Below are 15,488 nucleotides of genomic sequence, written 5' to 3'. Positions count from 1 at the left end.
TCGAGAGCCTGGAAAAGATGGAGCCAGATGAGTTATAATAACTAAATTCTCATAGAGATCCAGCCTATACAGATTTGTTTATGCCGTAATCAGCAGCATATGGCTTACCTGTAATTGCACAGGGTACTCATTCACTGGCACATGCTTGCTGAGGAGTATTTTCATGGGCTTCATTATTTCCTGGAAGGATGGGAGCGTTCTATACAAAACAGCACAGCTTTTCACAAGTTCCAGGCACAGGCCTATGCAGGACAGCCTGCAAAAAAGACCCAACAAAAGCTCAAGTACAAACTACCATATTCCAAGGAAAGCTGTAAAACTGTAGGCAGAGTGGACCTTATACCCAGAGACAACCTGCCCCAAAATGCTACAACTGGAGGGGCTGTGAAAACACAGGCCTTTGCCATGGCAGATGCCTCCCAGCAGCTGTGGCAACACAGACAGATGCAAGTTTTACTCACCACTAGCAACCAGTGAAGTACAAGACTGCCCTGGCATTCAATCTGTCATTTCCCAGCCAGCTTCCCAATTACTTCTTTTTACTTACTTAAATGATATTGCTTAAACAGCCAAAAGGCCACAAGCAGAATCATTCTAATATTCTAACCCTAACTCAATAATTTCAGAATTTCAGTGAAGGGAGCCTTCTACTCAGCTGCCTGATCCCACCTGCCACAACCCATGACCAACAGGCTAACCCCATACTCATATGCTCCAAGAGAAAGCACAGGACATAGCATCACCCTGCATCTACTACAGCAATACAAGAAACTGATTTATGATGGTGACTAGCCTGATCTCATATGATCTCAGAAGCTAAGCAGAGTCAAGTCCTGATTGGAATTTGGATGGGCGACCTCCAAGGACTACCAAGGTTGTGACAAGTAGACAGGCAATGGAAACCCACATCAGAACGTCTCTTGCCTCAAAAACCCTATGGAGTCATCAGAAGTCAGCTGTGACTTGATGGCGCGCACACGCGCACGCACGCACGCACACACACACTGGTATCAGGTTCACTGCTTCACAGATTTCAGAGCATGTCCACGCACTGTGTATCTCTGTGGACCACTGGTGATAGAGAAGGGACTCTAGATGGAACTAAGGTGGGTCTTCCAGCTTAAAAATAATTTCCTTTCAAGGGCCTAACTCTTCAGAATCTCTTTCCCATTCAAACACAGATTAAAGGGCTCCCAGCACTGTGAAGCCTATGGGATGATGACTATGCAATGGAAAGGAATACTTGATTGCCTGCATATTAAATATTCCATTATTTTTTACACAATGGAAATGCTCTGACACCTCCAAACCTCAGCTCCAAAATACTCTGAGCAGGTAACTGAAATTAGTACCTGAGATGATTCACTTCTGTGCTGCTATTTTCTTTGGATCCAGCTATCAAATGGAGTGGAAGAGTTTGTTTTTGCCAGGTCTCTGTGTCTGCTGTTTCACATATCACAAGGAGGTTGCAGTTTTTATCTAGTGACCTGAAAGCATGCATCAAAGGAAGGCCTGAAAGACAACAATACACACAAATATAAGATGTAACTGTAAACATCCTGAGAAGGCAAGATTTGTAGATTTAGAGGCGCCAAGAGATGTAGAAGGGAAACCATAGGATTGCAACATGCAAGAATACAACCCAATCCAGATTGGGCGGGTGGGGATGGTGTTGCTCTGGCACTGCCCCACCCTCTCCAAAAGGCTTTCCCACAATGCAGGAAGCCCAAAAGAAAACAAACGCTGCCAATAAGAATCCCCTATAGGGGATAACAGGGATACGCCACAAAAAAAAGTGGCACATCTCAGAGGCCAGCTCTGCCGGTGCACAGGGGCGGGGGAGGCCAGTAGAACCAACTAACATCTTTGCCTAGTGCCCATGTTTGTCACAACCTGCAGATAGTTATATTTATATAATAGTTAATTTGGCCATGTTCCAAATGGGGAGTTGCACACACATATGCCCTGTGTATTTATTTTTGCTGCACTTAAGATTGGACGAGGAAAGCAAATACATCTTTAGGCACATCAGCCCCTATGTTACCTTGGACTCCACTAACTGGTATAGCCATGTGAAGAATTCTCAAGAGGAAGTTGACAAGTTCAGGGATGTATCTTTGAGACACAGATACATATTGCAGGAAGAGGCAGCAAACAAACAATCCTTTAGCTACATCTTGCAGGTTTGTCACTGGACACTGAAAAAAACAACAATTACTGAACAAAGAGAGCCCAGATAATATGGCAAATTAACAATCCATGATGATTAGCATGTTTTCAGTAACCGTATAAAAGGTAACTGCTTTGGCATTTCTTCTCTGAACATTCTTACCTTCCCTGAATGGTGAGAGACACTCCTTTACAATGTTAATGAAGCCTGTGCTGAGCATGTCAATCACTACTACCATATAAAAGAAATAAATCTGAGTGCCTGCTAAAAGCTGCACAAAGCTTCGAAGAGAGGAAGCCTCAGTGTCCCTGTCTGGAAAAAAATCAGAGGCTTCTTCACTGCTCTGTGGTATGTGAGGGAAGGTGAAGCACCAACACATACCAGTTCTACATATCTGGTACCCAAAAAACAAATGGTGTGCCTATCCGCCACTTTGCTCTTTTCTTTTGCCAGATACACAGGCAAGAGAAATAAGCAAACTGAGACAGTGAACATCCTTGACAAAAACCTCTCAGAGATTTAGACCCTCAATTAAAATTACCATGTCAGGACTAGTCTGATACAGAATGAGCACACAAACTGGGAAGACTGCTTGGACTCAGCACCCGAGTGACCCTTTATTCTGAAGCAAACTACTCTCCCTGTGTCTCAGTTCCTGCCCCAAACAGAACATAAAAACTTGGTTTTATCAATCACAAGCCTTTATTGGCATAAAATAAACATACAAAATCAGCATACAAAATTTGCCCATTATTGCTCACAATTATAGACACTGGTACTAAAATACTAAATACTAAAATATATACATGGTCCTTCTGTAACTATAGGACATTCCTTCAGCTAAGTTAACTCACTTAAACGTCATCGGATACTGACAGAAGCTAGAAAAATTACTGCTGGCTATATGTGGTCATAATACATAGACTTTGGTTGGTATTCATCTAGACTTACGTCTATTATTGTTAGCAGAAATTTTGCTACATTCTCACACACTGTGGGATCCATGTTGTTCAAAAAAGCATAGGTATCTTTCTTTAAGAGCATCAGTTAGATTCGTTATACAGAAATGGGATAAGTGCAGATTGTGACATTCTGATTTCTTGCAAACCTTACACAATGAAAAGAGTGGGTATGATCGAAGTGTCTCCACCTTGACCCATATTGCATGGACATAGCCTCCCTCTGTTTTATCAATTTGTTGATATCTGCCCATAGAGCAGCATAGAAGGCATTAGGATGGGTGAATCTGGCCAGATGTTAAAGCCTCTTTCCTTTAATTTTAGGGTTGGTGATCCACTGTAAATAATTCGGCCATGTGTCCTTGTTCAATTGGAATAAGCAGGGTCAGGGGGGGAAACCACGTTTGCCTTCGCAGAGCGCTCGTTATCATATCCCGATACTCTTTGTTCCTAATAGCTTAGTTTTCAAGCAGCTTATATGCTTCTGATAGGGAAGAAGAGGGACTAACGCACTCTAATGAAAAGCCAAAGAGTGTTGGATTTTTTTTCCTCAACTAGTTTCTGAGCTTCACCTAGAATTTGCATATAGTCGGAAAGCATGAGGGTTGTAACAAACTGGAGTGATCCTGCAAATAGTGGATATTGTGAGCCAGTATCCTGACAGTTCTCAGCCAGACCAGCCATCGCGTGGCATATGATATTTGCCCGAAGTTCTAAAACATAGGGCTGCATATGAAGCACAATTTGGTAAGCCCAGTCTTAATTTTTTTGTGGGAAGAAACGTGGACTGGAGCTGTGTTTATATTTTTTGTTTATAGCTCCCGATCCAAATAGGTGTGCTCCATAGAAGGAGCTGAGAGCCAAGCATTTAGCATTGAACACCTTCAATGCGGATGGGTATATACTCGGTGGCCCACAGTGAAAAAGAAACGCTTCGAATTGCATAGGGCACTGTTGTTGTAGCTGCAGCGAAAAGTGCTAATTTCCTATGTACTTGCCCAATTAAGGTCAAGTTAGTAAGAGTTATGCCCAAATATTTGAACTGGTTGGAACTTGTCTCTATGGGTCTGGTTATTGATGGTCCATGTATGACTAGGGGGGTCTTCTAGCGAAGACCATTATTTTGGTTTTTTCATAGTTAATTACCAGTTCAGTTCGCTCTCTACAATATTCAGCACAGCATAAATTTAAAGAGGACGAAAGTGAGACCAACTTTAGTGTGGGAAAAAGAAGAACGGTGTCAGTCAGCATAGCCAGTAACGCTGTGGGACATCGTGTTTGAGTGCTTAGTTTTGGGAACATGCCCCATTGTGGCCTTCTGGAGGGCTTTCAAAGGGCACTAGATCACTAAGGAATATATTAAACAAAGTGGGGGCCAATGTACAGCCTTGTTTGACCCCTCTGGTTGTGATGATATTTTCTGTGAGCGGTCCTTTTGTTGCGGCTCTTATTCTGCAGCTAGTGCAAGTGTGTAGCTGTTTTATAAGAAACAGTAGTCTGGAACTTGGTTTTAGAACCTTACAAACATTGCTGACATACCTTTGTAAGTAGCTGGCTCATATAAACCATTGATGGTGTTACCACAGGATGCCAGTAATCGGAGGTTGGAAAAAGTATTGCAGTGATTTTCAAACATATGAGCTGAAAGATACAGAGCCAGTGTCAATAACCATAGCAGTGTTTGGGTTGGATGTGAAGACTCTTGCAGCAACAGGGCTGCTCTTCTGTGGTCCTGTGGCCAGGCCACTGCAGTAACATCAGCACGTGGAACAGGAATTACATGCGCTGAGCTCAAGTTAAATGGCTATTCCCATGTCCATTCCTATTTTCATGTTACTCACACAGCACAGGATACAACTGTACAGCAGAGGATTTTGAATTGGACACAAGTCAATTTAAGATGACTGGCGGCCCAAGAAAATAAGCAGCATTAAGCATGAATACTATGCATGACTACTATGTGGACAGGCCACGTCACACATGAGACAGATGGGCTACTTCGGAGGTACAAAACAATCACTGCATTCAGATACAGAAACAGGCATTGGAAGCATCATTAATGGGAAAAGGCTCTTGTAGGAGGATATAAATCCACATCATCTAAATATAAATATGTTTGTATTTCAAGGTGACTATAGCATAAAATGTCATTCTCATATCCAGTATATTAGAACTTAACTTGTAGTTAAACAATTTATTTTTCTTAATTTTCTGGCCATTTACCATGTCTAACCCTGGAAATGGTGCACGGCCTCTCACTTCTAGAATTTCTTCCATGTCATGAGCAGCATCTTGAAGGACAAGTTTCACGTGATTGCTCACAGCTTCAGGGAACATATGGCAAAGATCATACAAGGTCCTGTTCACAAGAAGAACACAACAGCATCAAATTTGTATTTAATTTAAAACTGAACAAACAAAGTGTTTAACCAAATGGCCTGGATCACTCTGTTGAATTTTGGTCTTGATGATATCGCATTGGAAGACCTGCCTAGTACATGTTCACAGCTCTGCACCAGCACCATTAGAATCATAACAAGGTTAACTGCCAATTTCAAAAAAAGTACAATTCTGTGCAGCTCAAAAAATCCATAGCCACATATTTAGCAGATGTAACTAAAGTCACTGCGGTCTGGTTAGGTACAAAATTCATTTACTTTCCATCAGAAGAAATTAGCAGCTTCAATTATCAAGTCAGACCTGCATTCCTGACAAATGACTCACAAGCCAGGATTTGATGCTGAACCCAGCCTTGGGCATTTCAGCCTCAAGTGCGTGAAAACTGGCTTGATACCCACAATGCCTGGTGAAACTGGGAGTGGGCTTCAGAAGTGGGCTTCCCAAAGGAGAAGGGGCAGCTTCACAACCTCACAGATTCCTCACAAATTAGCAAAACAAGTGACATATAGCAAACATTTGCTTAATCTTTATAATTCATGTGTAATAAACTGAGTCCATACAATAGAATCTTCTTGGAAAACAGAAAGATCTTTATTGAAATGGCTAGATTCATCCAGAGTCCTTGCAAGAACTGATTAACAAAGTACAGAAAGACTTAAAGAGAACTCCAGCCCAGCCCACAGACAGATTCACGCGCCAGGCCAGGCTAGAAAGAGCACCAAGCAGAGATAAAACAAACATCAAAACCTCAGCAGGTGTTAACACTAACCATCAGCATTCCAATCTCCTTTTCACATCAGGCATTTTATGACAAAGTATGAATGCCCCACTGTTTGATACTGACAGAATAAAGCAGCTCCCAGAAAATCATCAGAGCTTTTCTCTCTCATTCTCACAACAAAGGGGAAGAGAAAGAATTTAAGTAGCTGTTTAATTATAGAAGCAGGTCTGCCTTGAAGAACATGCCATGATGCATGAATGAGAAGGCAGCCAGTGACCCTTAAGCACAGCAAGAGAAGCCAGCCTTGGAAACAATCAACTACGCTTGCCAAAACCAGGTTCCTTCTGCAAGGATTTGGATAAAACTGCTTTTTCGATATCAGATCATGGCATCAGATGAAACTGAATGAATGGCTGTGCATTTGGGAATATACTGCAAGCTGCAGATCTGCTACCCTTCGGCCCTTGATAAGGAAAGTGCCACAGCTGAAATCTTCTCCCTTCCCCCTGCTCAGATGAATTCTACAATCTCTTCCCTTATTAGAGTAGTTATAAGGCTTTATTACACACTAGTGACAGCTGGGGTTAATGTCAAAATTAGAGATGAAAAGGCCTGCAAAAAGGGGTGGGGGGAAGGGTAGGAAAGATGGGTCAGAAACTGCACCAAAACCTTGGGGGAAAACTCTGAAAGATTCACTGATAACTTAGTTCTCATTAACCAGATAGCAAAAATTAAGTTGTGCTTAATTTTGTGTTGAGTGATGGGGTTGCCTTTATGTACTATGAAAACACAGGGTGCACCAGCTTGCAGTTCTCTCAAGTACTGGATATATTTGAAGTTTCACTTGCAAAAACGAAGGCATTTATAACTTTTAGATTCCACAGGCATGTCAAATATTGCAATCTGATATGCTAGGTAAATTATGAATGATGTTTGTTATGTTGTTTCCTGAAATCTTGCATTACTAGTTAAAACCAGGAGCTGAAAATGGTTAACTAACCAAGTTAAAACTAATTATGGTTAGTCTTAACCATAGCTAATGCTGAACAGACATAGTATTACACCACAAGTAATACTAACAAAGCAGGCGTGTGTGTGTGTGTGTGGTTGTCATGCTGCTTTAAAGCCAGTTCACCTTCTATCTTGACCCGTGGAGACACGATGCTCTGACACTTACGGAACCAGCTGATCAATGGTTTTGAGTCCAGGAGGCTCCTTGGCTGTCAGCTCCACAACGTACTCCAGAAGGAATCCAAACAGTTTCTGCAAAAGGCATCATTTCACTGTTTAATGTTTCCTTTTTAAAGTTAATACATGAATTTTTGAATACAAAATTTTATCTTGTTAAAATATATTTCCAGACTGCTCCTTGAATAGCAGCTTCATTTGACTGTGAGAGAAGACAAGTCCATACTTCCAACTTTGCTTTGTTCTCCACAGCCAGACTTGGGTGGTTGGACCTTTGAATTCTTTCTATCACAAGCAGCTGCTCTTCCATTGTTCTTCCCAACAGTAATGATTTCAGCTGCTCGTAGGATTCTGGAGCTATTACAAAAGGTTAAAACAGAAGAAAACTTATTAATAACATGTAGCTTTGACACTTTACAAGCTGAAGTTATGGCAACCAAAAATAAGGTCTCCATCCTTAACCATTTCAAAGGAATCTGCCTAATCGGTCCAAGGCTGACAGGATAGTGTGGAGGTTCCAAGTGGGAAACCTGTGAACAGAGGGTAGGATTAACTGAGTTACCCCTTTCAGAAATTTCTGCATGTGTGAGTGTTGAGTGATGGGGTTGCCCTTATGTAATAGTAGAACAGATAATGGCAGAACAGTGGCCAATGTTGCCAACTGTCACTTTAACATGGAGGAGGGGAAGGGCAGGGGGGACGATCTGGTGGTAAGGCTGGAAGAAATACTGTCTCAAGGTCAGAAAGCCGCCATCTGCTCCCTGAATGTATGCCTGATAAAGTCCCTACAATCTTCTGAGTAACGCTCCCAGGGCCTGTTACTCATGAGTAGACCCTCGTCCGGCATTACTCTGGTTCCTCGGGAGTAGGAGCAGGGCTACAAGATCTTCCCATGCTCCTGGTCTAAAATGGGGCCCACTGCTGCAGTAGGAGGCAAGATGGCGGCCACCATTTCTCCCTGCGCAGGAGTCATGCGACAATTTGTTTGGCATAATTTTCCTGCCCCGCTTGTCTTTGGGGCTGTCACTGCTGCTTGCAGGTCGACCACTTCAGCGGTTCCTGGGCAGGGGAAGCTCCTGGCTCTGAGGGAAGATGGAGAGTGGAGGGCCACTACTCAACCCTCAGCTCCTCACAGGGCCCAGAAAAAAAGGGTCAGAACACACCTGGATTTTTAAAAAGCAAGTCATGACTAAAAGCAGAAGTTTGTTCTGAATTTCGTGGTATTTTGATGATTTTTCTGAAAGTACAGCATGGTTGAGTTTTCAAATGGCTTGCTCAAGTATTAAAGAAACAGAGAGTCATTGGTTCTAAAAGCTAGGGCTCAAGAGGAAACCATTTTTCATCTCTTCCAAAATCTCCTCTTGCTTCTATTAGCTCTCAAGGAGTAAACAGGCTGATTTCCCTTCTTTTCCCTTTAACTAATTCTCAGATTCATTCGGCATTTTATGCCTCCTGGAGCATATTCTGTACTCATCCGGATTTACAAAGTAAATTTGATTTCAACATACCTGGGGAGTTCAAAGGTATGTAGAAACAACATCTTTGCCTGGGAGAGGCCATTCCGTGACAACTATCGTGATCAGCCTTATCATTTGATGCAATGACAGGTGGTGCTAGCATCAAAAGGCTACATAAGCTAGGAAACCAAGGCTTCCTACAGCACTTGACAGCACCCTTTAAAATGCACTCTATTGAACTTAACAAAAACAGAAGGCTTTCAGTCACAGGCCCTCAATGAAGTATTTTAAATGAAGTATTTAGGTGGGGAGTCTGTGGGATAAGCAGTTGGCTCTTCCCCTCTCATATCAGTACCACTATGGGGAAGATGGCCATAAAGCTTTTGAATTTCAGAAACAGCACAGAACCTCCAAGAGCCTTGTCCCTCAGGTGCTACGGGACTGTTTTAGTTAGGAGGGATTTGTGTAGAGATGTTATGAGAAAAGGAAGTCCCACTCCACCACTGCTGTACCCTTTGCAGGGAATTCCTAGTGTAGGAGAAGCTCTGAAACAGGGCAAGGAACCCCAATTCCTTCAAAGCCACTTCAAAGTCCTGGCATCCGCCTATCTTCAGCTAGGATTCTAAGCTGCATAGTTTACGGCCTCCCTTTTATAGTGGGAGGATCCAGGAGCAAGGTCTTGTTTTTTGGGGGGAATGCTGAGCATTCCCTTGGGCATTCAGGAGACTCTCTCCTTCTTGTGCCTGACCCTATTACCTTGCTTTCAAGTACCCAGTTCTTCTCCCACAGAACGCATTTGAGCCAAATGGCATGAGGACTTCCTCTTACCAGCAAATGTAGTGACAACTCAGATTTGTGGCAGCTGCCTCGTGGTTCTGTTCCTTAGATTGTGACTTATTTTTGTGTTCCCCTCATTTCTCTTTTTCTGTTCTTCACCCAGACTGGTTTTCTCCAGGCATCCATCATCCGATTCAAGATCGGAGTGACTACTAAAAGCATCAGGATCACTACCAGATTCTTCCTCGCTTTCCCCTTCCTCACTGTTGTCTTCTTTTCTCCTTCTGTTTTCTTCCAAATCCTCATCTTTGTCATCCTCAATATTCAGTTTCCCATCCTGTTCAACAGAGACACATTGATTGACCAGAGGAACTATTCTGCATTAAAACTGTTACTGCTCTTGGTTACGGCCTTCTAGTTTGGATGAAAGGGCAGCCCATCAGTGTCTAGAAAGCAATGGCAGCAACAACTGCAGGTAAATATATATACACATATATACAATAACCTTTAATAGGCATTTAAAATAGGATGTAGAGCGTTACCAGATATTTATGAAGTACAAATCAAGAGTACATTCAAAACGCAGAGAGAAAGAATGTATATAGCAGTATACATTACTTAGAAAGTTCTGTCACTTGGCAAAAAGAAATTTTGCTACTTCTTTTCCAAAAGCATGACCATCTGGTATTAGCAGGTTTAACACAGAGGTAAATAGAACCTGAAACCTCCAGATGTTCAGGAACTGGCCAATTCCCCATGCTGGTAGGGGCTGATGGGACATCTGTAGTTCCTGAACATGCTGGTGAGAGAACCGATGAAACCAGGGGTTCCCTACCCCTGGTTTAACAGAAGCTCCACAACAGAACTGTCAGAGTCTCTTTCAGATTTGTCTAGGGCAGTGGTTGCCAAACTTATTTGGCCTACCGCCCCCTTTCCAGAAAAAATATTACTTCGCGCCCCCTGGAAATTATTTTTTTAAATTTTAACAGCAATTAAACAGAAAGATATATGTATTAATGTTTCTACCTGTGGCCATCACCGCCCCCCTGGAATGCTGCAGCACCCACCAGGGGGCGGTGGCGCCCACTTTGGGAATCACTGGTCTAGGGCCAGCCTGGGAGAGAAATTCCCAATGCCCACATATCTCGGACAGTCAAGAATAATGTGAGACAAGAGTCTCCTAATTTGATTTCCAGGTTTTACAGTGTGTGGACAAACCCGATCCTGGAGAGGGATGGATAAGTAACGACCCTTTGTAATGGCCGATGGAAAAGTATTGGATCTGGCCCTTGTGATAATCCATCTCACAGCTTGGGGTTCAGTTAATAATTCAAGATATTTGGCTACATGTGCCCCTGTTCCAGTATTATTATTCCTGACAGAGAGGGGTGAGCATGATTTCCATTTAAGCTTGCCCCAACAGGATATAGTGTTCTTTGTTCTTAAAAAAGTTGGCTCTTTTTTTGCTAGGTTTGGAAAAATCTCTCAAGGTGACAAGCATACAGAGATCTCTTCAAGTAATAAACCTATTGAGTAATTTTTTTTATTTGAGAAGTTGATACCATTCAGAGGCAAATAGGTCTGGGCATGCAGTATATGTTAAACTGCACACATCAGAGTTAAAACAGAATTTGATCCTAATACTTGCAGTGTATTCAGCCATGCTCTTGTTTCAAGTAGAGTTCCGACCTAGTTTCTAAGCATAGTACAGCATATGGTACAGAGTGCATGGTAATCTGGGCATTTTATATAGGAAGCCAGATTGTGGGTCTCTTTCTCTTAATGGAATTGTTCCATGCAGTTATCCATAAAGGAACTCCATAGCCAGAAGTTGTTCAACTATCTTGGAGTTGAAAACCTTTAGAGCTGCTGGGACATATCCCCTTCCCCTGGTGTGAAAAAAACTTTACCACTGCTGAAGCAGTGTGATAACTTCCTTTTACAGCAATGTCTCTGTGTCTGGCCCATGTGAAAACTTTAAATGATGAAAGGTTAGGCCTAGGTATTTAAAGGACTTGGAATGTTCAACCTTAACCCCATTAATAAGCCATCTAGAAGGTTTAAATACATTGGGAAAAATGACAATTTTTGATTTTTCTGGGTTTAAGGACAGGAAGTTAGAGGTACAGTACTCCATAGTTTTTCTAAGGAGCCTTTTAAGACCCACTTGAGAACTAGAGATCAGTATCACGTCATCAGCATAAAGTAGGAGTGGAATGGGTTTGTTTGAAGGAACTGGGCTGTGTGCGTTAACATCTGACAACACATGTACCAAATCATTAATAAATAAGCTAAACAAGACTGGGGCCAATACACAGCCTTGCTTAACACCTGTCACGATGGGAATCTTTGGGGTTAAGTCTCCAGAGTTTGCACATTTTATCTGGCAGGTTGTGTTTGAATAGAGAGATTTGATAAGTAATAATAATCTAACATCGATCCCCATCTCTGTTAACTTAAACCACAGCAATTCTCTTACAACTGAATCAAAGGCACTTTTCAAGTCCAGAAAGGCAGCAAGGATCTTAGATCACCCCCCCTTTTTTATTTTAATAACAGGAGGTTGAGGATCACACAGAAACTTATGTACATAGAGGCCACTCTCCAATTTGCTTCTGCCATATCCATGGGCTGGGTTGTGATCTGATTTTTTAACACACACACACACACACACCCCGCCCGAAACAGAGAGACGTACGTTATAAGAAAGAAGACGCCTATCATCTTTATCTAGGATGAACCCGTCTGCCAAATCATCAGCTGAAATGTGCTTGTGTTTCTTTTTGGGATCAGATTCATCTTCACCACGCATTCGACGTAATCTGTCTGCCTGCAATTTAAAACACAAACATCTGGGTAGATTTTTCTACCACAGTAAGTACAAATGCACTTAGAACAGAATTAGGAGCAGTCACCGTTTGTTATGACTGACAATTCCAGTGAACAAAGGTTTGGGGAACTGGGTGAACAGATTGTGACTTTGTCTAGCTGCTGGGACTCCAAAGATGCTGACAGAAAGGACACAACGTCACCTGACTGGACAGTCACCTTAATCCTTGCATACAGATTCCTCAGGTTAATAAACTGAGAAAGGAACTTCATACTTATCAGGGCAGTCCTCAATTGTATCTCAGTCCTGAATTCCTCCTAGAAAAGTATATGATTTAAATGTTGACTCTTCCCATTACTGGGAGACACGGTGACAAATCTGACTCACGCAGACACATGCTTCAGGTGTGCAGAGCCACTGAGGAAGAACTGCCTGAAAGGGGTCAGGGAATGTTGTTGTCTGGTGACATGAGTCTTCCTTCAAGCACACTGGCAGCTAGGCTCCAGCACCAAAATGGCTGCAGGATAACTTCTTCCAAAACTTCAGCCTACCCAGATGCATACATTAGAACCAAGATGGCAAGACTCAGTCTGATTGCCAAGTGATAGTCAAACTGGGGGGCTACAGCTAAGCAGGCTGAAAAGTGTACAGGTGAAAAGCAAGCAGTAGCAAGCGGGAACAGGTGTCCCTGTAGGAAGCCCCCAGGGACCAAGAGAGATGTAAGAAATGGTTTTTATGTGTACTGTGGCTTATTTTCTTCTTTTTATTTAAAGTTCATTCAGGCTGTCAAGGCAATTTGCCACACATCCCTTATTGCCATTATTATTCATCCTGGTTTTGGAACTCTTGGCAACAAAGATTAGATAAGATCAAAGAATCTAAAAATAGAAGGTCTAAAAATAGAAGGAAAAAAAATCAAGATGAAAAGTTATGCAGACGACGTTGTACAGACAGTAATCCCCACAATTCAATAGAAGTTTCCCACAGCAACAGTCATGCCAGGTCCCTTTGCAAGAAGCTCAAGTGAACAGCATTCGATATCTGCTGGAAGGACAAAAGGAAAACAGTGCCCAACCTGGGGAAAATGGAGCAGATGATGCTCAGCCTACTCAGCTCTCAAATTCTTTACCCATTCAGGAATACAATGTTGAAGCACTCCCAACAGAAGGCCATCCAGTCTCTGGTGAAAAGCCTCCTAAGAAGGAGACTCCCATCACCCTCTACGACAGAGCATTCCACTGTCGAACAGCCCTTACCATCAGGAAATTCTTCTAGGTGGAATCTCTTATCCCATTGTTTGAATCCATTCCTCGTGTCGGGAGCGGCAGAAAACAAGTTTGCTCCCTCTTCAAATATTCAAACATGGCTAACATATCATCCCTTAACCTTCTTTTCTACAGACTGAGATTACTTCTTACAATTCTTTTAATACCCTTGGATGTAGTTCATCTGGCCCTGGAGTCTTGAATTCATTTAGAGTAGCCCTGGAGTACCAGTACCACCTCTTCTGGTACTACCTCTTTATTCTGTGCCGGATTTCCCCTGCTGCATCATCTGCTGACAAAATCATGGAAAGTCTGTTTAGAAACAGGTCAAAAGAAAAGCAAACATTGGCCATACCTCCAGCTGCAGAAGTTTCTCGTGCTCCTCTTTTGCCAACTCTTCTTCAGTTTTCATCCTTCCACAGGGTCGTGCCTTCATCTCAAACCCAAGCTCTCGAACCATCATATCATATTCATCAGGCTGCAGAAAGAGTTTCAAATCAGAGGATGTTACTGGCAGTGTATTCTGCAGAAAATCTGAAAGTGGAAGAATCCACCAGAAAAAGAGCAAGTTTTGCTGCAGTTTCGGACTGGGAGGTTTAGAGCTAAAGAACAAGAAGGGATATCAGTGGTCTGGCACTAAAGAAGACAGGGAACATTCCTATTATTCGTCCCCCTGCCCAGCACACTCAGTCCCTCTAATAGCAAAGATAGTGGCTGACTGCTTATATCTGGGCTGTAAAGCAGAGCAGCAAAGACAATGTTCAGTCTGCTCCCTACTGAAAAACGTTATGCTGACAATTTAAAAAGCCATGGTTTGTTAACTACTCAACATATTAATCACCCCCCCCCCCACCCAAATACACCTAATTTTGAAAGTTCAGTTAAAAAAAATAACAGGGGAGAAATTGGGTCTGGCAGAGATCCTGATAGGTTGTACTAGTTGGCTGTGTGGTAGAGGTTGCGATAAGGGTTAAAAATCCATACTATGACCTGCTTCTAAGTGCTCTGAAGCTTTAAAATGTGTTGGAAAAATTAATATTATAGGAAAACAAATTCTCCATGTCTAACTATGAACACACCATCCCAGGAAAATAAAAGTTATAGAAGATTTCAGGGACCTTAACAGCTTCACTGGAATACGACAAGGGTATGTATGAGTGTGAAAATAACAGAGGGATGAAAGTTTCTCCAAAGCAGCACTGGGAGAGAACAGTCCCCTGGAGCACAGAACCATCCAGACTCTAACAGCAAAGGGAGCAGCCCATTCCAGTTGCTATGGCTGAAGAGGACAGGCACAGTACACACCCAGGAGAAAGTCCAGACACAGAGAAGAATATGGCCAGCATCCCACACCTTCTCAAGTCTCCTCAAGCCAACAGGAAACCCTACTTGCATGGGTGATAGCAGGAGCCTTTATTCTGCCTGTGCTGAATAACTGAAGAGAATGGAGCAGCTTGGGCAAAGGGGAGGGGGACCCCAGAGGAACAGAAATCTTCCAAAGTCAGAAAAGAACTGGTGACTCTAGAGATGTGAGGGCCATGGGGAGACACCCATGAGCCACCCCCCTCCCTCCTTCTGAGGCCTTCTCCAGTTTTTTTTACTTAATACATCAGACAAACATGCTGAACCAGACTCCTGAATGCATCCAGGGCACTGGATATTTTCTAAAAGTCCACATAACTGCACAGCACAGAAAACTGTAGGCTGTTTTGTAGCTGAAC

At 42.6% G+C, this 15,488-nt stretch overlaps 1 protein-coding gene across 1 annotated transcript in view; it reads right to left on the bottom strand.

Annotated features, from left to right (window-relative positions):
• NOP14 (NOP14 nucleolar protein) overlaps positions 1-15,488 on the bottom strand; it is a 29,508-nt gene that overhangs the window by 3,579 nt on the left and 10,441 nt on the right. The window contains 10 exon segments of the mRNA XM_048509265.1: positions 109-256; positions 1,353-1,512; positions 2,045-2,198; positions 4,669-4,770; positions 5,353-5,488; positions 7,428-7,513; positions 7,665-7,795; positions 9,724-10,009; positions 12,371-12,502; positions 14,123-14,245. Of these exon segments, the coding sequence (XP_048365222.1) occupies positions 109-256; positions 1,353-1,512; positions 2,045-2,198; positions 4,669-4,770; positions 5,353-5,488; positions 7,428-7,513; positions 7,665-7,795; positions 9,724-10,009; positions 12,371-12,502; positions 14,123-14,245 (1,458 nt within the window).

The sequence above is a fragment of the Sphaerodactylus townsendi genome, linkage group LG10 (assembly GCF_021028975.2).
Source record: "Sphaerodactylus townsendi isolate TG3544 linkage group LG10, MPM_Stown_v2.3, whole genome shotgun sequence".
NCBI classification, from domain to species: domain Eukaryota; kingdom Metazoa; phylum Chordata; class Lepidosauria; order Squamata; family Sphaerodactylidae; genus Sphaerodactylus; species Sphaerodactylus townsendi.
The sequence above is the reverse complement of the archived record's forward strand: the minus strand, read 5'-3'. Positions and strand labels throughout refer to the sequence as shown.